Source organism: Lycorma delicatula, chromosome 4, assembly GCF_047948215.1.
Source record: "Lycorma delicatula isolate Av1 chromosome 4, ASM4794821v1, whole genome shotgun sequence".
Taxonomy (NCBI): domain Eukaryota; kingdom Metazoa; phylum Arthropoda; class Insecta; order Hemiptera; family Fulgoridae; genus Lycorma; species Lycorma delicatula.
This window is the reverse complement of record NC_134458.1, coordinates 201,168,290-201,193,251: the sequence shown is the minus strand read 5'-3', so window position 1 is coordinate 201,193,251 and position 24,962 is coordinate 201,168,290. Positions and strand designations below refer to the sequence as shown.

Here is a 24,962-nt window from a genome sequence, read left to right as displayed (position 1 = left end):
GTACCCTGGCAGCTTGCATTTCAATGCCATCTTGGCGACTATAAGACTACATTCTGATAAATACGAGTCAACTAATTGCCAAAACTCAACTGCAATTCTTGACTCCTTTTTAGAGGAGATTTTGATCTGTGCTGACTGAATCTCCTTGATCCGCCCTAAACCTTCAGACCCAGTGTTAGACATCTCTAAAGAAGGCTTCATCCCAGAAACCTCCAGCACAGGGTTGACCACTGCACCGCTGTCCTTTACCACCCTCAATTTCGTGAGGAGACACCCTTCAGAATTGATTTACCCTGTGTGGTTCCAACCACCATTTTCCTTACACAGTTTGCAACAGAAGTATCAACAGGACTTTTAGTGCAATCCATCTATTCACAAGAGGTTAGGGGTACCTCCCTTGTGGAGACCACAGGATCTCTTGTAGAGGCTCGCGGCTCAGGCGGAGACCTGTTGAGAGACTTTCTAGGCTGGAAGTTGTCACCAGTCACCAAGTCCTAGGCTAAATTCACCAAGTTCTCCAAGCATTTTCCTCTGGATTGCTGTTCCATTATGGCTTCTTAAAGAAGAAAAAGCTCTGGCTGCACTGCCACGCACTTAAAATACGATCTGAATGACCTATCACCTGACTCAAGACAAAGTGAGCATTAGCAATTTATTCCGAGCAAGGGTGTCTGTTCTTCCACAACACCACTCGAAAGTCAAAGGCTAAGAAGCTCCTAATGTGTGACCACCCCGAGGTCAGAATGAATTGCTTCCCAAACCTGCCAGAGGACCCCAAAATAAATTTGGTCTCACGAACTACAAAATATGGACACAAGTATCTTAATAAAAACGTCCTTATTTTGCCGATGATGGCCCTCCTGCAACACACTACGCAGCTGGGTAGCTAAAGCTCTACAACTGCCGCAGGTTGACTAACTGCTACCAATCGTTATCAGCCCTTACAACAGGAATGTAGAATACTGTTCTTGCTGAAAATCACCACTGGTAGTGTTAATGCAAGTATACAGTACGGGACTAGAGACCAAGAAGCGATCTGATTGATATATAATAATATGTTACGAGGGTTATTTTTTTTTCAAGGTCCGATCGGTCGCAAAATAAAAACCCGCGCAAAAATCGGATGAACCTTTTCACATATGTGTTGCGCAGCATCTCTAGTATGGCCTTCAATCACGTTGTGTCACTTCATTTAGTTCTGAACACGCAGCTAGCCCGAAAACATGTCTACAACAATAGCATCTCCCGCCTAGTGTGAAGTACATGCGGTAATTCGATTTCTTCAGGCTGAGGGGTGTAATGCAGCTGAAATTCATCGACAAATAATAAGTAATGTGTACGGTGAAACTTCAATGAGTGACAGCAAAATGCGACAATGGTGCAGGGACTTTAAAGCAGGACGTACAGATTTTCATGATGCAGGCGGTCAGGGAAGGAAGCAAGTGTCAACCGATGATCTTGTTGAGCGATTGGATGAGGCAATTCGAGAAAATCGTTGGTTCACAATTTCTGTATTGAGTGATTTTTTCCTGAAATTTCAAGGTCAGCTCTCTACACTGTTGTGAGTGAGATACTTCAGTACCGCAAACTGTGTGCGAGATGGGTTCCCAAGATGCTGTCTGACCATCACAAAACAATGAGAATGGACGCCTCCTTAACATTTCTCCAGTGCTACCACAATGAAGGAGAATATTTTTTGAACAAAATTGTCACAGGGGACGTTTTGAAACTGAAGAAACAAAAGAACAATCCAAACAGTGGATGCATTCTCATTCTCTCAGTAAACCAAAGAAGTTCAGGCGAACCTTCTCCAACAGAAAGAGTGGGGCTACTGTGTTCTGGGACCGGAATGGAGTTCTCTTGGTGGAATTCATGGAACATGGCATGACCATCATTGCAGCCTCATACTGTGTGACTTTTCAACGTCTACGAAGAGCAATTCAGAATAAGCGGAGAGGAATGATGTCATCAGGCATTGTCTTTTTCCATGACAATGCTCGGCTGCACACTGCAGCTGTAACAAAGAAGCTCCTGCAGCGTTTTCGTTGGGAAGTGTTTGATCACCCACCATACAGCCCAGACTTGGCTCCATCCAATTTTCACCTCTTTGCTCACATGAAACGCTGGCTAGGAGGACAACATTTTGGCACAGACATCAGCTGCAGACCAGCGTAGAAACATGGCTGAAAACACAGGCGGCTCCATTCTATGACGAGAGTATTGGAAAGTTGGTACCACGCTACGACAAATGTCTAAATCGGAGTGGCGACTATGTAGAGAAATAGCGTAACTATGTAAGTATTTGTTACAAATAAAAATTTTTTTTAATTTCGTGACAGACTGCACCTTGAAAAAAAAAACCCTCGTATATTGATCATATCTAGTAGGTATGCTACCTGGGACATTCTATGCCAAATCATCCAACTTAAATAAAATTAATTAGGAGTGTGGGTACCCCCCACACTCCTTTTCAGATTTTGATGGAATTTTTTTATGGCTAAATATAATACCATAGTATTTTTTAGTTTTGATAAATTCACTTCAGGTTTTTTTTTTTTAGTCATTTGATTACTATTGAATACTTCAGCAGATTTGTGCTAGAATAACAAAGCATAGTTAAGTTTTTTGATTTGCTGTAAGTGATTATTGACTGTCATACAAAGGTCAATTTGCATATTTACTCTAAATTTTATGAGAAATCCAAAAATGAAATCAAAAGGTACCTTTAAAAGATGCAAAAGTTTACATGTTTTTATTTAATATTAAATAAAAACAATATAAATTGAAATTTCAAAGGTTTTAGTAAATGTGCCATAATCTTTTTTTGTCTAAACCTAGAACAATGGAACCAGTAGAATTTTAAAGAGAATGAAATTTATTTTAAGAATACAAAGTAAGATTAGTGGTTACTTCAAGTTACTATGTATTAAAATATAATTGTTTACCTTATTTTATGCACTCAAGCACTCAAAGGTGAGTACAACTGATTTGTTTTAATTTGTAATAATTTTGGTTATTCTTGTTAAAATAGGTTTCAGAGATTTTCTAATAGTATGGTGCAGGTGTTACATTCAGAAGTACAGCTTTTAAGACAGAACCAAGAACTCCTTATTGTAGGGTTTACTTTCTAGTACGTCTCAATATTACTCACCATTGGTTGTATGTTTTTCTTCCAAATAATCACAGTCAATTGAGCCTTTATTGTCCTAAAACATTGTTAGCTTCACTTTACTAGATGAAGCATAAATTTAGAAATTTTTCCTGATGTCAACTTTGATGCTTCCATTCCATATTCTGATGTTTGAATTCAGGTTCAAAGTGATGAATCCTAGTTTCATCACAAGTTATTATTCAATCTAAAAAAATTTTACTTTCTGCTGAAAACTGTTGTTTAAGTTGTACAAATGTAAATTTGGGTGTCTTGTAATTTTGAGTCAGCCATCTCAGAACCCACTTGGAATACATTTTGCAGTAGTTCAGCTTATCATGAAAAATGGAATAGACAATGCCTATACTCACACTATAGATGTCCCAGTTGTACATTGGTGCTTTTGAATAAGATAATCTTTATGATTTTGCAAATCATGTTGAAACTTATTCTGGTCTTCTGCTATGATGAAAATTAGTGACACTTGTTCTGTACAATTTAAACTGTTAATTGGACAGCTCTCGTAATACTTTTATAAATATTAGCACAGTTAATACACTTTTTACCATGCTGTTTTAACATCCACGTTTTGAATTTTGGTGAGTTTTACACCTTCAGAAAATAAAAATCTTACAGCATGCTGTTCTTCCACAGTAAATGTTTTAAAACAGAACCAGAATTTTGAAATAAATAAAAGAGGTTATAATGGGATTCTTTACAAACTGCTGATATTTTCTGTCAGGCTTGCCAACATGAACTCTGTTTCTGTTTATTTTATTAAGTAGTTTTTCCACTGTTGCCATTTGCCTCTTTAATTATTGAATGACCTTAGTGTAAACAAGAATTTAAAAGAAAATTAGACTAATAATACAAGCCTGCAAAATTTGGCTTGTGGAATGTTTTTTAACTTTTAATAATTGATTCCTGCGTATTTTTTAGTGCAATCTGAAAATAACCTTAATTTTTTCCATAACGTCAGGATTTTTCACAAATTTTAAAATTTGTAAAAATGTGGTACTATAAAATAGACATAAATTTATTTTTGTAATAAATTATTATGATGCATTCACTTTTTTGGCTTATACTATGCATTCTTATAAACAGTTGAGTGGTCTGAATAGGAGGGCGGGGGTTGAAGATGACGTGATGGTGGAAGAGCTTGACCGACAGGTTGTGACAAGACTTAACAAGATGTAACATGTTTATTGGCCGCTATCCATGCCACTCATGCACCATGCAACTAATATCAGTGTGCTTAAATTGAGTTTTTTTCTTTCCTCCATGATCAAATGCGTTTTTGTCAGAGGAAAATATATTTTCAGTCCATAATGCAAACTTTTCACTTTCAAAATGGCTTCAAGAGGCTGCAAAAATTCTGGAGATCTATTTGTAATATTTGTGGTGAATTAATGGTGGAAAGGAAGAAAAAAAATATAACAAGTTTCATTCGACAAGTGTACCTCATGTATTTTGGAGTGAAAGTAGGAGATCAAGATAAAACTTGGGCACCCCAGTACGTTTGCTACACTTGTGTTGCAGGACTTAGATGGTGGTCAAAGGGTGAACAAGAAGCATTCAGATTTGGTGTTCCAATGGTGTGGCGAAATAAGAGTTACAAAATAAGGATAAGGTAAGATTGGTCGAAAAGACCTCCGTTAGAACCTGGAACCAAAAATGTGGTCCAAAAAGCTCTTGCAGATCCGAATAAAGTTCTCCTTCCACCTCTGATATCAAGTTAGGCTTGATGAAGCAATTTGTCAGTGCCTTACCAAAAGAAGGTAAATGTTTTAAATACATCTGTGACAATGTGACAGATTCCCAGTCTTATCAACCACCAAACTAAAAGAGGGTGTCTTTACTGGTCCTGACATTAGAAAATTTCTCAAAGATTGTAATTTTGAGAAACAGATGAAAATTGCAGAAAAAGAAGCCTGGGGAGCCTTTAAAGACATAGTAGTAATCAAGTTTCTGGGCAATAAGAAGGATCCGAACTTCAGACCAATTGTTGAGAACATGTTGCAGAAGTACAAAAATTTATCCATGAGCTTGAAGGTTCCCTTCCCAAATTCACATGTCTACTATTATCCTGAAAATCTAGTTACCATTAGTGAAGAGATGGGTGAGAGTTTTCATCAGGACCTGAAAGAAATGGAAAGGATAAGAGTATAATTCGTCCAAAGAAACTTCAACACATGGAATAAAATTGTAAGTATTTTACATACTTTTCGTTAGGAATAGGTGAATAGGGGGAGTGGTTTCCAAAAACATGATGTACCTCATAAAAATTAATTAAATAAATAAAAATAAATTAATTTTAATAAAATAAAATTAATTTAATTTGCTTTATAATAGAAATTAGGCTTATTTTGTGGCAATTTTCAATATAAATTAAGGTGTTAGTGAGCCCCCGCCCCCTCTTCAGACAAGTCAACTGTTTAGCTATAAGAATGCATACTACAAGCCAAAAAAGTGAATATATTAAATTTATTTATTATTAAAAAAATGTTTTTTATCTATTTTATTGTATTGCATTTTTTCAACTTTTTACAAATTTTTAAATTTGCAATTTGTGGAAAATCCTGATGTGATGGAAAAAACAAGTTATTTTTTGATTCAACACTAAAAAATACAAAATAATCAATTATCAAAAACTATAAAACACAACCTTCGCAGCCTTGTGTAATCCAACCAAAAGAATGTATGTAAGTCATTTCTTTTTTGTCAGATTATGGCTAGTATGTATTTATTTAAAATTTCTTTTTACTGTATTTTTTTATTTTGTCTTTTAAATGAAGCGACTAAATTATTGATCTTATAAATATTGATTTATTAATGCATTCTATTAATAGTGTTTGATATTTCAGTTGAGAGTAAAACAAAAATATGAGCTAATGGTAAAAGAGGAATTGAAGATTCAAGAAGGGTTAGTTGAAGTTAAACAGGAATACCAATTGGCTAGAGCACAGACTGATTTAGAAAGGACGCAAAAATTACTTCGTGAAGAAGAAGATAGAGCCAGTGAAGCCCAAAAATGGAAATATTTTAATGAACAACGTTGTTGTCAGGTAATATAATTAATATAAAAATATTTATGTTTGTAAAAATCTTTTTTTAATTCTCTCATTGCCTTATAAGAAATAATAGTTTCCTAATCTAAACATAGATGTTATATTATTTCTTGTCAAATAAAACTGTTAAAAGCAATAGATCAATAGGTAATAGCTACTTTCATAGCAGATTTTGTGTGATAGAAAATGATCAAAATCTATTCATTACTCAGGTTAAGGAAAATCAAACATACTAATTTATATAGGCTACATAAATAATTCATTTAGAGAAATAAAATGTATACTATAAATATTTTTTAAAAAAATTATTGAAAAATGCTGTTGATGTTAATAAGATAATGTAATTGACAGTTAATGCACTGGTATTGGAAATCATTGACCTGCAAGCAAGATTAATGGAGAGTGATTTTAAGAAATTCAGCTTCTAATATTGTCCAACTTTATGGTTATTAACAAATAAATTTAGAAAGATTTAGAGGAATTAATAATGAACACAGTGATTTGATATTTTAACTTTGAGGATAGCACAGTCAAACCGTAAATCACTGAATGAAATTTTATTAGACAAGACCAGGTTGTGGAGTTAGACCCATCCATAGAACATCCGATCCCCGTAGGGGAAGACACCTGCCTTGTGACATTTCTGGTTGCCACACTCGCCTGCCATTCCTAGCCCTGGTAGGCCTTAATGGGAGTCGTCTTTTCCCCTCTAACTTTTTATATCTCATAATAATAAGCCAGGCCTTGTTGGGAAGCCACTGATGTAAATGTCTTATTAGACATTATGTTAATGTCTTATTAGACATTTACATCAGTGATTTATAAACTCAGCTTTTGCCTTCTCTGCAGGCCTCATCCGGACATCTTGAATGACCTACGTCATTGCCCTTTGAACTAGCTAACCGAGTTTGCAGAAGCACGAACCCTGCGCCTAGTTCTGCATTTTATATAGCCAATTCATGTGTAAATGTCTCATAAATTCGAGGCAATTGAATAATAACATACCACCAAAAATGTTGTTTGCAACAACAAAATTTATTCCTAGTTCCCTTAGTGAACTCAACTTCAATCCATACCTCTGACTTGGTTTCATTATGGACTTCGGTCTGGTCTACCAGGGAGAGGTGGACAGACTTCCTACTCCCACTCCCGCGCGACTCTACTTTCACTTACTACCATTGTCGAGATGCTGCTGCACCTCAAGTCTGCACGGGAATCCATGCCCTTGGCAGTGGAGTCGTCATCCTGCTGACTGTGATACCCATCCATTGAATAGTCCTAACAGAAGATTGAATTCATTTTACAAGAAATTAATAAAGAACTTAAAAAACAGTAGGATATATTAAACAATTAATATAAGCCATTTTTGACTAGTGAAAAAAAAAAAAAGGTTACGTCTTGTATTTTCTCAAAATTAATTTGTGAGTAATGAGAACTAGATACAGGCTGGATAATAACACAAGTTAACAAAAAAATAATAATTTGGAATTGTGGTAAAAGTAGGTGAATAGAATGTATTTTTTTATGCTGAATCTTAAAATGAAATCAATTTTTCTTCGTCACCTTCAGATTTTTAGTTATGACCCTTTAAAATATTGAGAAATTTCTTAAGTGATAGAATACAAAAATAATAATAATAATAATAATTACAATTAAAATTCCTACATTTATTTTTCAGATATTTATGCTTATCTTAATTTCTTTTTCTTTTTTTCCTTCTGTGTTCAATGAAGTCTTCTCTTTTTATCATCCAGTATTAATCACTCATCATAGATTCATCCCATCTGCCTTGAATCTCAAATAATGTTTGTAAGCAGTTTTCAGCAGATTTGATACTGGTTTTTGCTTACTTTTTTTGTGGTGAATTCTCCACAAACGTAACAATAAAATTTAGAGAATTTTACAAGCCCAATTTTTTTTCATTTAAAAATTCAAAATGTTTTAATGAATGAAAGTAAACTGAAATGTTACAGAAATACTTAATTATAAAAATAATTAAATCTTAATTTATAAATACTTAATTAATTAAAATACGTCATAAATTGTTTCACCTTGGAGTACAGTGAACATGAAACACACACACACACCATAGAGAGAGAGAGCGAGAGAGAACTTAACAAATCTTGATGTTTAATAAAATAATACCAAAAGTTTTTCTGTCATAATAATCTTTCACTAAATTTATGGCATCACGTATGAAACAATCTTTATAATATGTGTATGATAAAACCACTACCATAACTATAGAACACAGTCATTCCAAGAGTTGAACTCATACTGAAGAAAATTTCATTACATTGAATTACTCATTACTGTACATAAATGTCTGGCTTGACATGAAATGACTTTGTTCGACTGTTACGTATCAAATATAGGTCTACAGCATGTATCACTATATAAATCAGATGTGAATAAGCAAACATACAGATGTACTAACTTATTTGTATTGTTTGTACCACTAATGTTGGAACAAATGAATTTAAGGGGTTGTACCTTAAGAACATTACATGATGGGGTTGTTTCGGAATACATATTCAGATTCAGCAAATAAATTACTTTGTAGAACATGTACTCTCTTTTCGGTTCCAAATTTTATGTTGACCAGTTTAATTAATATAGGTTAAGAGTTAACTCGAATAGGCTTTTTAGATTTAAAGCATTTAATAAATGAAGGGTTTTTTATGTTGGAAAGTTATATTACAAGTATCCATGTGCTGTATGCATAGTAATTTGATATATAAAATATTATCATTGGAAATAATTGTTGATAGCAAATTAATTTTCACATAATTAAATCTTTAATTAGTAAGTATAAATAAATCTTTATTCTGATGGGAACATAAAAATACATTATATTAGATCACGTCAGTATAAAATAAATCAAACTATAAAAACTAATTACAAGATAAAAAAATAGATATGTTTAAAATCCGTATTAATTATTTAAATATTAACACATGAAATAATGTTAAGGTGTATATAATAAATATCAAAAATGATTACAAAATAATTCACTATTTAAAGACCACTATTGAAAAGAAAATCCTTTAATTTTTGTTTGGATTTTAATATATAGGTGAGAAGCCAAAGCATTGTTAAAATCTAAAATGTAATTTAAAAGGACAGAGGAATAATATCAATCTTAAAAAAGATTAATTTCAGTAAATTATATGTATATATATATAATATGTGTGTAACAACACATGTAAGTAACAAGAGTATATTTGTTATGTCTTAAGGTAAATAAGTGTTACTCCATTACGTATACAAGAAAGAGAAAGAGGTTTTCTCTGCAATGCAATTATAGTATAAATGATGGAATATTAGTTGCTAAGATAATATTCTTAGTTTTTGTATCATACTGGATTGTAAGTCAATTTTTAAAGAGCAATATCTGTCACAATGCAAGCTAGTTACACCCTTGGCTTTGTTATCAGATATTCTAGGAATTTTAACAACCCTAAATACCACCAAATGGTGGTATAAAGTGGATCCTAATACTACCAAATACTTACTTCCCACATTAGTTAGCCCTATCTTTGAATGTGGCTCAGTATTATGGAATCCTTACTATAATTCTAATATTATGCTAATTGAAAGAATTCAGCATCATTTCTTTAGATATTTCATGTATCGCATAGATTTATCAATGATCTAAAATGAACATGGCTACAGCTTAGGCCTAACTTTGATTTATGTATTTATTTATTTACTTTGGAGAATATGCTTCAATATATTATTTTTTAAAACAGTGAATGGGAAATTTGATACTCCTTTACCATAGAGCGATATCTTCTGGGCTTCTAGTAGGATGTTCAGAAATATGTCCCATTTTTCCATACCTAGCTGTAAAACTAACATGAGCAATAATTCCCCAATATCAAGAATGTTAAAATTGGTAATTTGATTAAATTTTCTCATAATACTAGCTTCTTTTAACTTAGTTGATACTTTTGTAAACACCACTTATAGGAGTATACAAACTATAAAAAATTTTTATTTTTGCTGTACAGAAACTGGGATAAGACAAAGTGAGGTGCAATAGGTAGTTTTATAATTTATACTTATTGCATTGTTATTGTAAGAACCCTTACATTTTATAAAAACGGATTATGGAGTGTTCAACTAGCATTTACTGAAAAGTATGTCACAAATTGAGTCAACTAACCTGTGTGTGTGTTTGTGTGCGTGCACCACCAAAATGTAAAACTCATGTTACCTGCTCTAAAAATGAAATTATAAAATTCTGCTTTCAACCATGGCATGTTATATAGAAAATGAAACGTGCACGGTGTGAAATATATCCAGGCACTAATCAAATGACCAGATTACTGCAAGAGAGCTGGGATGATTTTGATTCTGAAATTATCTTCAATACTGGGTTTCTGTTGACCATTGTGAATTAACTACTCAAATTCTTTCGTTTCAAGAGTACGTAGATAAACTTACTGAAAATTTAAATAATCTAAAAAGCCTTCACTTTGTTGCAAAGAAACAAGCTTATTTCCTCAATATTAAAAAAGAAAACTTGTTGGAGGATGAATGCATTGAAATGGGAGACTTTTCAAAATTTTCCTTTTGTGATACAGGATGTAGTCCAGTCTTATGACTGGTCAAAAATTTATGCCACAGTACATCCACTTCTCATGTATTTTTCAAAATAAGGAAAATATATACAGAGCCAAAGCTTGATTAGCAAGTGATTAGCAAGTACTTGAAGCACAATACTACATCGTTCTTCTGCTTCTAAAAGCAAGTTATAAATGAAGTAAAAACACTTATTTTATTTTTCTGATAGCTCCTCATCCCAGTATAAAAACAAAAAAAAATTCATAAATTTGTGCTACCATCAAGAAGATTTTGAAATCGCAGCTGAATGACATTTGTTTGCCTCATACCATGGAAAAGGACAATGTGATGGTATTGATGGAACTGAAAAAAAGACTGTGACTAAAGCAAGTCTTCAAAGGACAGTCAAGAATCAAATTGTTACACTTTCTGAAATGTACAATTATTGTAAAGACAATATTAAAAATATAACATTTATTTTTTGCTCCAATAAAGATGTTCAAGAGACTGAAGAATGCCTCAGTTTTTGTTATCAGGTAATCACAACAGTACCAGAAACAAGAACCTTTCATATTTATGTTCCAACAAGTCAGAAATGCATTCTGAAAGTCCAGGCGACCTCTGAATCAGAAACATTTACATTAGTATCGGTACAGAAGGACATTAGTTTCTGATTGCTTTATAGGTTTACCAAAGCCAAAATGTCAAAATTATGTCTGCTGCATATACGATGGTAAATGGTGGTTAGGCGAAGTCATTGAAGTCAAAATACATGAAAATGAAGGGGAATATCGAATACACTTTTTTCATCTGCAGGGTCCTGGTACTTCATTCAAGAAATCATTGAGGGATAATCAAACATGGGTTCAACTAGAAAATATTTTAACGATTTTCACGCCTTCAGAGCTTTTTCTATCAACTACTGGAAGTGGACACAACATAACATCAAAGATGAATGAGAACATATCAGTTCTACTCAATGAAAAAGTGGCAGGACCAGTAAGTTATGTTAAGTTTGTTATCAAAAAGTGCAAGATTTACTCATAACTTCCATTTGCCAGAGTAAAATAAAGGTTAAAGTGAATTGAACAACTTGTTAATGTATTTGAATTATTTATCATTCTGTAATTGACTATTTATTAATTATCAGTTTATTCATTCTAATGAGTTTAGTTGTAATTCTTATAATCTGAGAAAAATACATAACAGTATTTTTGGGTACGTTGTTTATCATTAGAAGGAACAGTGTTTTTAGCAGTTTTGTTAGCTTCATTACTCATCAACCCCTTTGAGTAACAAAATAAATTTTATATGGTTTTAAAGTACATAAAACATAGTTACTGCTGTAAACATTTCAGATTTTTGCCACCTGTCCCACGAATGGTTTTTGGGTCCCAAAAATGAGAGAATTTTCAAAATCTTACGATTAGGTGGTCATTTCTTTTTTAATGAAGGATACTCGGTAACAGTCAAATTTTATTTTTTATAAGTACTACTAGTACCTAAGAGTTAAAAGGTAAAAGCAGGCCTGTTACCTTAAGCCCTTCATTATTTAGTTTGTGCTCAAAATTTGAAAAAAACAACAATTTGTAAATGTAACTTCAGTAAACATTACAAGATTTGCTTTTGTAAAAAATGAATTTTGAGTACAATAAGATGAAGTTCTATCTTTACTCTTTACAAAAAAACCTTTTTGTGGAGCTCCAGCCTTTTTTATGATCTGTAGCATTTTGCTCAGAATGCTACGCTTATGGAAAAAGTGACGAAAATGGCTGTTTTTACCTGTTGGCGAGTTAGAAAATAGTCTATTATTCAAGAAAAAGTTTTTTAAAATATAAAAAAATTATTTTTTGCCCATTACAAGGTGGGTAGTTATCATATACCAAATATCGTCAAAATCAAAAATAGTGATGTACTGATCATTTGTTGAATTAAAATGGAATACCCCCAATAACATATATTTTGATATTTGGTTATGTAATGTATGGTTATGTAATTTGTATTTGATTGTGTAATGATTTTTTTATGTAATGAATTTAATGTTAGCATGGTGTTTGTACATTGTGCCCCTTTTGTTTTTTAGATTTTGTATTAAAGGATCAAACCCCTTAATTTTGAATACATAAATAAATATATGTAGGCATAATAAACATTTAATAAAGACATCAACTTCAGAATTTTTTTTAAGTGTATATGAAATAATTTGATTATTCCGTGAGAATTTGTAGTCTAATAAATATCTAGAAATTTTGTTATGTGAACAATAGATATATTATCGTTATCATTAATAGGAATTTTACCAGCGCATTCAGCAATGTTACATCTATGTGAGACGCACAGCAATCCATCCATTAAATAATTTTTCGAGCTATTATCATAAAATTTTCACTTCCCACTTAAATAATTATCTTCAAGTATAAATTCAGTTGTGTTGTTTGCAAAAAACTGTAAAACTACATTTTATAGTTTAAAGAATCTTTTCATCCTTTTATGATGTGTTTGTGTAGTCTTGCTACTCACATTTTATTAATTCACAGCATTTCAGAGAATTACACCCCTTCAAATAGCAATGGATTATTGTTTTGAGGATTTGTTAACCAGGCTTATCCTACTATCAGAGTTGGATCAATGTCACAACACTTTAAGTATTAATTAGCAAAAACTGCTCAATTCTTTGAATATAGATTAATACAATATTTTTAAAGATCTATTTGCTAATATTATTTTAAATATCATTAATATTTGTTAAGAATGTTTAAAGTACTAATAACATAGACACACAGGCTTATATACATTTTTTTTTTCCATTTATGTTGTCGTAGAATGTATGAAATTATAAGATTTTTGTATTTTCAAGTATGCTATAATTAAGATATTTTTATAACTAAAAGTATGGAAATATTCTTGGGAAATTTTTAAAGCAATTCATTAATTTTTAGAAGTTTATTTTATTTGCCAGTTCATATTATACCTTGGAATAGACAGCAGGCATTGATGCAACACTCCAAAAAGTAGCAAATAACATACATTATTTAACCTAATGTTAGTCATATTTATTACAAATTAACTAAAAAGATAACTCGTAGAGTTGTGTTTATATGTAGCTGGTCATAAATGATAATATTCCATTTATAATTAAACTTTTAAACAGTTATATTTTGTTTCTGATAACAAGTAGGCATCTCAAAACCACGACCACAGTAACAATCTGAATTATGGATTATTTACACATTTATTACATACTTGTGTTACAGTTAACATTGTTGCATTGCTGTGGAAATGTGTACAGAATAAACTGTGATAACTGGTGGGTACTCAAAATTTACTAATTCATGTATTATAACTAAAAAAAAGAAGAATTTATAAAAAAAAAGTTTTCCCATATCTGCCATCATTAAGTTAGTAAAACTATTTTATTAAATGAATTACTTATTAATAATATTCATAAAGTTTTATTTATTCATTAATTTATTTTTCAGCGACTTAATGAAGCAAATGAGAGAATTCAGAAAGTTTTACAAAAACAGCAAGAAGCTGAAGAACGTCAAAAGCAACATCTTAAAGAAAAAAAAATGAAATTAGATAAAGTTCATGAATACCAGATATTATATAGGACTGCTTATCAACAACTACAAGAAGTTACAAAGTACGCCTGTTTTAAGTAATATTAATGTAATAAATATCACATTTTATTTTATTTATTTATTTTTCTTGTGGAAATTATTAAATGCTGGGATTGTATGATGTTTTATGTTTTGAGTGTACTTTTTTCTCTAAAGTCTTTTAGACTACCGGAAAACTTTCAGAGCATACAAAAAAATAAAAAAGTAATTTACATAGTTCAGTTTCATTGTGAAATAGTTTTATTATATTTTTGGTTAATTATTTTTTTTAAATTATATATTTTAATCTCTTACAGTTTTGTTTAGTCAGATTCAGCTAACCCAAAATCTTCATAAATCTGGTTTTGGAAACTTCTAAACCTCTGTTAATTGTAGTAACACGATATGAAATTATTATTATAAACATTGGAAATTCAAACAAAAAAAATTGTAAGCATCATAAATTTAATTAACCTTCAATTTCTTACATAAAGATGAAGAAGAATATATCCATATTCTTCTTTATTAATAGTTATATACCCATGATTCATCCCCAGTAATAATCCCGTTAATGAATATTTTTCTCCTCATATGGTGAATTGAGAGAGATGTACCACATTCTCTTCATTTTGTGTTCCTCATTATTTATCTATCTGTCTTAGTATCTTGACATCTACTGTGGGAACACTTTTTTGAAATTCAAATGATCATGAATTTTCTGAAAGCTAACCTCTATAAACATCATATTTTTAATTACTATACCATCTAGTGTTATTCATTCAATATACTCTAGCTGTGCCAGACTGTCAGTTCTGTTGTAATCTCAGCAGAACATGACCAGTTCAGTCTTCAATAACAAGTTTTGAAAATCATTTTATCAACTCATTTGAGCACCATTACAAATGATGTTTTTCACAGGAAACACATCTTATTAACACTTAAGGATTGGCGTTAGGACTTCCATTGCAGGTAGTTTTATTATACCCACCCCACAAAAATAGTACAATACACTGGTCTTCTGATGTACACTACTCAAGCGCAGTAAAAATTTGTAAGTTGATTATTTGTGTTTATAATGGAACTATAACTAGGAGCACTTCAACTGTAAGGAAGAAATTAACTTATAATGTAAAATTAAAGCTTTCAACTCAAACTGGCCACTACAATCTGTTTGACTCCCTTATTAAAAGAAAGATAAGATAAACAATTATTTTAAATAAGACTAATACAAAATCTTTGAAACATCTCAGAAATATTTTTTATCTTAATAAAGTTTAAACAATAAATATCTCTTGTTCATACTAATGAATAATTCTAATAAAAATGACATAAGTAATTTTAAACCCTCAAAATGGCTACTAGTTATAGGTCTCCTATCATTATTTAACAGTACCTTTTTAATAATTGTTAACACAGTAAGTTTGTCCAACTACCTAATATCTCTTTCTTATGAATTTTTTGGAAAACTTTATTTCAAGATCAATTTCCAAGCACTGTTTTGCCTCAGCTGGAAAGGCCTTTATATCGAAAGTGTTTTAACACATTTACAACTAAAATAGAATGTTCTGAAATCCCACAGTAGATTGGATTTTATTTCTTAATTTTTAAGCAAGGATAATATTTTTTAATATTTGCAAACAAAAAAACAAACATTATATTTGTGTGAATCGGTATGTTTTTTCTCTTAAATAAATCATAAGAAGTTCTTGCCTGTAATTTAAAAAAAGTTTACATCCATTCTAGTAAAAAGATCGATTTTTAACTTAAAACGAATTGTGATAATTAAAGTTAACTATAATAAATCCCCAAAATATATGTACAACAATATCAAATAGATTCAGCAGATTTCAAAAGGCTTTATTTTTCTCGACATATTAATATATAACCTTGTGGTGAATTATAAAATACATATTTGAAAATTAAATTATAATTAATAATTTTCACAAACACTCAGTTTAGCCTCCTTTGGATGTATAGCATAAATCCATATGATATTTAAACAAATCCCATACTCAAGCGATCATGTCTGATGTTACCGTAGCCACTGCTTTGTTATGCGGTCTCATGTGTGTCCCCATTTGCTGGAAAAGGAGGCACATAAATGGAGTCTTTCACAAACCCCTAAAAGAAAAAAATGCAGACAGTGAGATCAGGTGATCTTGGTGGCCACCTGTGAAATGCCAAATTGGTAGGCCTCTTATGGCTTATCCATCATTGTGGAAGCTCATCATTAAGAAACTCTTAAGCTTAGCCAGTGTGGTGGTGCTTCATTCTGCTGGAAAATGAATTTATCAGAATCTGTTTGTAACTGTAGGAAAAGCCAGTTTTTCAAAATTTCCAGGTACGAGGTTCCTGTAACGCTTATCTTCCATAAAAAAAGTATGGATTATAAATCTTTTTGCAGGAAATAGCATAGAAGACACTGACTTTTTTCTCTCTCATGCTAGACTGTTTCATGTGGTGACTCTAATCCTGGTATCTTTATTTATGGCAGTTCACCTTTCCACTTGAAATACGGCCTTGTCACTGAAAACTAATCATGAAAGAAAAATGTAATTTTCCTGCTTGTAGAGCATGAAGTCACAAAGTTCCACAAGTTGTTTAACATCTCTAAGGGGTTTTGTACAAATTGAATTGCAGGGTCACCCTATTGATGCAGACTGAAGAGAGCATGTCACAAGGAAGGCACCTGCCTGCAGCTGAGTAAAAATCTAGACTCTCCTCTCTTATATACTATATGGTTTGTTCGTTAGCAGTGAACGGTTGTGGAATTAAAGTCTTTTGGAATTGATGAATCTTTTTTATATATTCTGTACATAAGAAGCGCAATTGATATTAATAGAATACCACAAATTTGCTCCATCTAAGCTCAGAATGACTCATTACAGTATGTATTTTCAGGAATGACTTGCAAGCAGTTAATTCTAAAACTGTGATGTCAAATTGAAAACAAAAATACATACATTGATTTCAGTGGATTGTGAATGATTCTGTTCATAATTCGTCTGTACTGTAATTGAATACAATTCTGCTAGTATAATCCATTGTGCATCCTCAATAAAAATATACCTACTACATAATATACGGATAAATTAACAATTAATATAATCCACCTTACCAGCATGTTGATATGTACACTAGATTGTTTGGCTTTCTTGGAAGCCATCATCAGGAGTTAAAATTAATATATTTAAAGTCAAAAGTTTAAAAGATCATAGTTAAAATTTAAAAACAGTCATGACTGTCCCTCTCCTGACTATATGCTCACAATTATTCCAGAATACTTAAGTTTCTACATTAATACATATCTCAAATTAGCATAATATATAAACACATACAAATATGAAACCTGTTAATTACAAATAATGAGGAAATCAGGAAAAAATTCAACACAACTAATATTTAGCCCTGAAAAAATTTACCACAGAAGTAGACACTTCCATCATCAATTTTCTCAAAATTACCAGTTATAGTGACTTTTTTCTATTGCATTAACTGGAACCATTTTTTATAAAAACTTGTTTAGTTTTTTCAACTTCTAAATCATCTCAGGACTGAACTTTTGAGCTAAGACTGTAAAAGTAATGTAATAAAGTAAGTGGCATATTCCTCTTAATAAATAATATGTACAACATTTTATCAAAAATGATTTGGCAGCCACAAGTTCAAAAAACCTTTCAGCTTAACATTAATGTACAGTGACATTAATGATAAATAACAGTAAAAAAACAAAAATGCATTTTTCTTTGTTTCCCATTACTATTTTGAGGAACTATACATTATTATATATGTATGTAATGGTTAACTGTTAGATGAATTTCCAGATATGGTAACAATATAATGTAAATGCTACATCTTCTTGCTGTGAAGTTTTGTTGGTGCTTTGATCTTATGTTTTAAGAAAAATTCCATGTCTACTAATGAGAGGACTATTGCTTAATGCCGACAAAGCCAGACTTCATACTGCTTGATTAACTCAGGAGAAATGGTTAATAGCTAGCTTAAAGTCACAGGTGGAATATCAAGTGATTTGATAGATACCTTTATTAATATTTGTCTTACATCTCTGGTTTAGCCTTGAGCGACTTTTATGTGTTTTGTCTGCTAAAGATTTATGAAAATGTTGAATGTGAGGTGCAAGTGTTACTGAAATAGCATTTCAGAGACTTGTGTAGTAGTTTTTGGAACATCTATAAAACAATGATGATATTAAGTACCTCATCGAGTGTGTTTAATAATCATATATATGCTGATTTTTCCTCGTATTAGTAGATATTTTAATAATACTGTGTAAATGTAATTCTTCAAAATATAAAAATTTTATCATAAACCGCTAATTAAGTGTTAATAGTTAAAATAATAATAATAAAAATTTGACTAATGGTAAATACTGCAGGTTTATACATTTTAAATAATCATTGTTGTAGATTTATGATTTTTAGTTTAGCGTTGCATAAGTAATATTACCAGTTCAGTAATATTTTACTACAAACATTTTTTTTCCAGAACATGTAAAAACAATAAAGATTTGTTTACTGCTTTATCAAATGAAGCTGCTAATTTAAAGGCAACTAATGAAAGGTTTGAAACACTAGTAGACAATTGCAAGGTAATAATAATTTAATTGCATTTTAAATTACTGATAAAATATGTAAATATTGTGCTTGAAAAGTCTTATAATTTGTATACTTATATATGTACAAAGTGATATTCTAATGACTGAACATATATTTATTACATATTCTATATGTAATATAGTCATTGTTCTTATAATGTTCTAAACATTCTTTAACGGATTTTTATATGTCCAAATCTTACATTTTATCAAATTCACAGATTTGATGATTGCTTTTATTTTTAAATTGAAGGAAATTCTTTTAGTGGTTCTATAGTAATTTTCAACCAGATAACTTTTTTACAAAAAGAAATTGTATTTTTCAAACGTACTGTTAATTTAAAAGCCTCTTCACTGAAAGAAAAACTTTCAGTCGTGAGCTATCTAATGCTTAGTTTGTAAGTGAATATTTCTTTTGCTAGCTGTTTTGTTCTGTAATCTAGCAGCTACAGTTCCATGCAGCTGTGTCATTTGATAAAAAACATTTTACCACAGACGCTACATAATTTCTCTATAATATAACCTATAATGCTACAATTGTTGAATTGCAATGGCCATCACAACACATTGTAGCTTTTCATCATATTTCATTCTTGTATAATTTTAAGAGTTTTGAGTAGTTTTGAAATGCACATTTAGTTCTTGATATTTAATATTTATGAACTGTTCTGGAGCAAACAATTGCATGTTTATTCTAAGAGAATTTTAAAATTGCTCATTCTATGTATTTCAAGTTTAAAGATGTGACTTGTTTTTAGATTACTATAATTATAATAAATCTGTAAGGAGATATGTTATATAGGAATAAATTAAAATTTATGACTTCTACCCTTCTCTAATCATTATCTTCTAAATTACTATACTGGCTTGACAACCAAAGCAGCTATTTCGTACACATAGGTAAAGAATCTTCTTCAAAAATTTTGTTGATTGTTTAAAGGAAGTGCATTGAAGTGAAATTCATTCTTGAGGATCAGTGAAGACATCCTGGTAAATACGAGTATACTGGTTAAAAATTAATTTTTATTATGTTTCATTAATTACAGATATCTTACTTATAGTAGATTCAACCATAAAAAATTTTATTATATGGGCAATAAAAAAGAAATATCAGTATATTGCAAAATATTTTAAAATAATTTTTTTTTTGATTAGCGAGTGCAGATAGATAAACTGGTTTTAAATTTTTACTCAGATCTTTATGTACTGGGTGTCACAATGAAATGTACGTGGGTAAGTCAATTGTTATCTGCAATTTAGTTATATTTTTGTTTATGTTGGTAGTACTGTTGTGTTGCGTAGATAACGCATACTTGGTTTAATTGTTGTTATGTCTGTACAGGTTTGATGCTGCTAGGTTAGTTCCGTTATCGCTGCCCTGCCGTTAACCATGGCTACTCCGTTTTCTGTTTGCACCAAAGAAGAGCAGTGTTCAGTGATCCATTTTTTGTGGTCGGAAGGTGTAGCAGAGGTCGAAATTCATCAAAGACTTTTGGTACAGTACGGGAACAGTGTGCTGCCGCAACAGAGTGTCTATGAATGGATTGAAAAATTAAAAAATGGTCGCACAAGTGTTACGCACGACGAAGGAGCCGGATGACCGTTTACCGCCACAAACGAGGAAAACAATGACCATACACGTGACATGGTTTTCTTAACGAGTAACTATTGATGAAGTGGCACATTGTCTGCAAATTAGGCAGTTCTGCCTATGAAATCATCTACAACAGACTTGGGTTTCATAAAGTCTGTGCAAGATGGGTCCCAAAACAACTCGCACAGTTGCATAAACAAACGCGCTTGGACATCTGCCAGAAACATTTGGATCGCTATGGTAACGAGCAGGACATCGTAGACAGAATCATCACTGGTGATGAAACATGGATCCATCATTACAAGCCGGAGAGTAAACGGCAGATTATGGAATGGAAACATCCAAATTCACCCTGCAAAAAAAAGTTCAACACCCAACCATTCGCAGGAAAACTGATTCTTATGGTTTTTTGGGACTCACAAGGCCCAGTAGTGGAACATTATGAGGAAAGGGGCACAACAATAAACAGTGAGATGCTTACTGCCAAGCTGAAGCCTGCAATTCGAAGCAAACACTGAGGACTGCTGTCGAAAGGTGTTGTGTTGTTGCATGACAATGTCCGTCCACATACTGCTGCCCACACTGCTGAAACACTGCTTGTCCTCCATATAGTCCTGATTTTGCCCCTTCTGACTACCAATTGTTTGGTCCACTCAAAGAGGCATTAAGCCGTTGATTTACCTCGGATGAAACAGTGAAAGAAGTGGTCCATTCCTGGCTTGCAGCTCAACCGAAAACCTTCTTTTATGAGGGCATCAGGAAGCTTGTACAATGATGGACCAAGTGTGTTGAAATGCAAGGGGCTATGTTGAAAAATTATGTACATGTAAGTTTCCTATTTGTATTGCAATAAAATTTATAACTACATTGCGGATAATAATTGACTTACCCTTGTATACAACTTTGAATAACTATTACAACTTAGAGCAAAGTTTCATAACTTGAATTATAATAATATAAATGAAAAAACTTGTTGGTTATCAAAAATGTTTGAATTGTTGGCAATTATTGTTGTTTTGCTGATATTACCAACAATAAAATAAAATTATAAACTTCGCTTAGCATATCGATTGGTATTTGGCATATCAATTCTCATTCTTTTTCAATGGTTGCTCTCAACTTGTCAATTGTAGCTGGTATGTCCTACAAAATATTTTGTTTGAGGTGTCCCCACAAAAAGAAATCCATTGGGGTGAGATTTGGTGAGCACGGGGAAAACTCAATACTACCTCTTCACCCTAACCACCTTTTCTCCAGAATTTCATCAAGATAGGTCCTCATGTCACAATGATAATGTGGAGGTGGTGCTGCAGCCTGCTGAAAGTAGGATGGATGTTCATTCCTAGACATTTTTTGAATGTGTGGTGTAATGGATTTCTCCAACAGTTCAAGATAAACTGCACCAGTCACAGTGTTCTGAAAAAAAAGGTCCAATTAATCCAAACACTGACAAAACACACCATACTATAACACTTAGTAATTTCACACTATGTTCCTCTATGAATGAGGTTTTTTAGTCGCCCAGGAACTGCAATTATGGTGATAGTTGATGTGATTATGATAATTATAAGTTATGATGTAATTTAAATGTAGCCTTGTCACTTCAAAAAATCTTGATTGTAGTTTAGTCGTCTTTTACATTTTGGATGGTACTGCTCACAAAATTGGATTATCCAGTCAGGGTCATTTTCATTGAGAGCATGGACTAATGTAGGAATAAAAATTTTCCACTTGGCAAGCTTCAAAATGTGATGGATGCTCAATTTTGAAAGTCCTGTCTAATGAGCTGCCTGCTGAACAGATGAACAGATTATCTAGGAGAGCGCTCCTAGTTTTTATGATCTCTCTTTCTCTTGTGGGACTAGTGGATGTCTGTGATCTTCCGGGATCGGCAGTGATTGATTTTATTCTGCTTCAAACTTATTCCAGATATGAGCTGTGGTGAGTCTTGGTACAGCTTGTTGAAACTGTCTTCTAAATTCTCTTTTTTCTGCAGTTATGTTCTATGCCTTCAGTAAGTCTTAAGGATAAATTCCCTTTCCTCAAAGCTTCATCTTAATTCAAGCATTATTATAATCAATCACACCTAAAAAAATGAAAAGGGTTTGGTAGTTATTAGCTGTAAATGATTATATAAATTTTTTTTGGGTTTCTTATGTATACATCTTTTTTGTAATTTAGACAGGTCATGTAACTCAGCAGGAATTATCAGAAGGTGAAGAAATAGTGAAGCAAATTAAAGAAATCCTTGGTGTATTTAAAAAAGAAGTGGGTATGTTATTATTTATTTCTTTTATCAAGATTTCATTGCTTTCTGAGAATTTAAAAAGTAAAAATTGGTTCTGAAGTATTGTAATGTTTTTATAACATAGTATCAGTTTTATTTATATGAACTTTATCAGTTTTGTGAAATATTAATCTCTGGTTGAATTCTTGACAAATGGTACTTTGTTAACATGTTATTTCATCCTTGTCATCTGGTTGATGAAATATACATGTTGCATTTTCAAATCATTGTAATAAAATTTTATAATTAAAAACAATAGTAAAGTATATTATTTTCAATATAAAATCATACAGTTTTTATGACCAATCTGTGTATGATCAATTCTGAAGTTTTCAGATACTAACTTTTTGAAAATAACTAAAGCCAAACATAAAAAGATTTCTTTTTATTTTATGTATAGTATAGCAGCAATATACGGAACAAAAAAAGAAAATGACAAAATTTAACTTATGATGTCATCATGAAAACTTATCTTATAAAAAACTGTTTTTTTGTAGAAGCAGTTAATTCAAGACATGAGAATGCTGATAAAAAGATAGAAGAGGAAAGATTAAAAAAGGAGTTGAAGGGAAAATATTTAAAAGAAAACAAAGAAACAACAGTTGTAAAATCTGAATCTGAAGGTATGTAGTAAAGGTCAATGATCCAATTTTCATTACATTTTTTTGGTTTTGATGGTTTAATCATTGTTTTTTTTGTAATATATGGTAATTTAATTTGTGAAATTGAAAGCAATTAAAATATTTGAGAATTTAACTATTATAATTATACTTCCTGAAAAGATTCCCTGCTATTATTAGATTGTAATAAAAACTGTAGATTGGAAACTAACAAAATTGTCAACATGATTTTGTTTAATTTTATTTATCACAGCATTCAAATTTGTAACTTTACTTATCATACAAAAAAAAGTAATAAACTAAAAGTTTTGGAGTTGTATGAAATTTACAAATTCACTAAATTAAAAGCTCTTGGAGAGCTGCATCAAACCAGTCAAATGACTGATGACAAAAAAAAAATGTTTAAATAGTTCAGAAACACATTTATTATGTAGTCAAATACTACAATGACCTGTAATAGGTTTGTTTGTTTAATATATTGTTTTTGTCAAAGACAATTTATCTTGTAACACCATTGAAGAGGGAACTACATAAAATTTCTTTAAAAAAAATTTCTGTTAGAAAAATCTTGTGGAAGTTTATTTAAAACTATTTATTGAAGATATGAGCCAAGTTTGATAATTTTTTATAAAATTTTGAACCATATTTTGCTACGTGGATTTTTCTGTAAGCACAATTATCAAATTTTAACATCCGCTTCTAATTAATGTAGTGTGCAATAAAATTCAAAGCGATTTTTACTATCGCAATATAGCTATTGCTACTGTAGCAACAGCATACATAACTGTGAGGGGAAAGTACATCAGCCAAAATTTTGGGTATCAAGGTTTATGTAAATTTCAGATGTTTCAAAAAACCTTATAGAAATTTTCCAAAGATGATTGTACATGCTTTACTCTGTATTTTTATTAATGTATTTTGACTGGCTCAACATAAATGACTCAAAAAATTTCTGTTTATGGAGTATTGAAGGCTCTAAATTTTGGACAAAATTAAAAATGGAAACTATCCACCATTTTTAATTTTCTACATTTTATATAATGGTGATAGAAAATTGAGTCTTAGTACAATGAAAATAGTTTAGTTATGTAAAATTCCAAGTTTTTAAGTTGGATATTCGGGTGATTCATGGTGGAATTCAACATTATTCCTAAAAAGGTTTTACCACTTATTTCAAAAACCCTGGTGACCAAAAAAGATTTGGTCAGTAATTCTGATTTGTGGTCCACACTGGTTCTGGTTGTAGTGTTTTGTGCGTCAACACACACACACACACACACACACACACACACACACACACACACACACACACACACACACACACATATACATACATACATACACACTTTGACTTCTGAACTAATTAAATTCAATATTAACAATTTAACCATTTTTAGGTTAGCAGATAACCTAAAAAAACTATTACTCCAATAGTCAACTTTCATGGGACTCCACATCA

General features: G+C 31.4%; 1 protein-coding gene across 3 annotated transcripts in view; it reads left to right on the top strand.

Annotated features, from left to right (window-relative positions):
• The window catches only part of Gle1 (Gle1 RNA export mediator), a 75,606-nt gene that overhangs the window by 13,170 nt on the left and 37,474 nt on the right, over positions 1–24,962 (top strand). For all 3 annotated transcript variants that reach the window (XM_075364996.1, XM_075364997.1, XM_075364995.1), the window contains exons 3-7: positions 6,013–6,213; positions 14,265–14,431; positions 18,894–18,996; positions 22,778–22,868; positions 23,381–23,506. In XM_075364996.1, the coding sequence (XP_075221111.1) occupies positions 6,013–6,213; positions 14,265–14,431; positions 18,894–18,996; positions 22,778–22,868; positions 23,381–23,506 (688 nt within the window). The remainder of the gene's footprint in view (positions 1–6,012; positions 6,214–14,264; positions 14,432–18,893; positions 18,997–22,777; positions 22,869–23,380; positions 23,507–24,962) is intronic.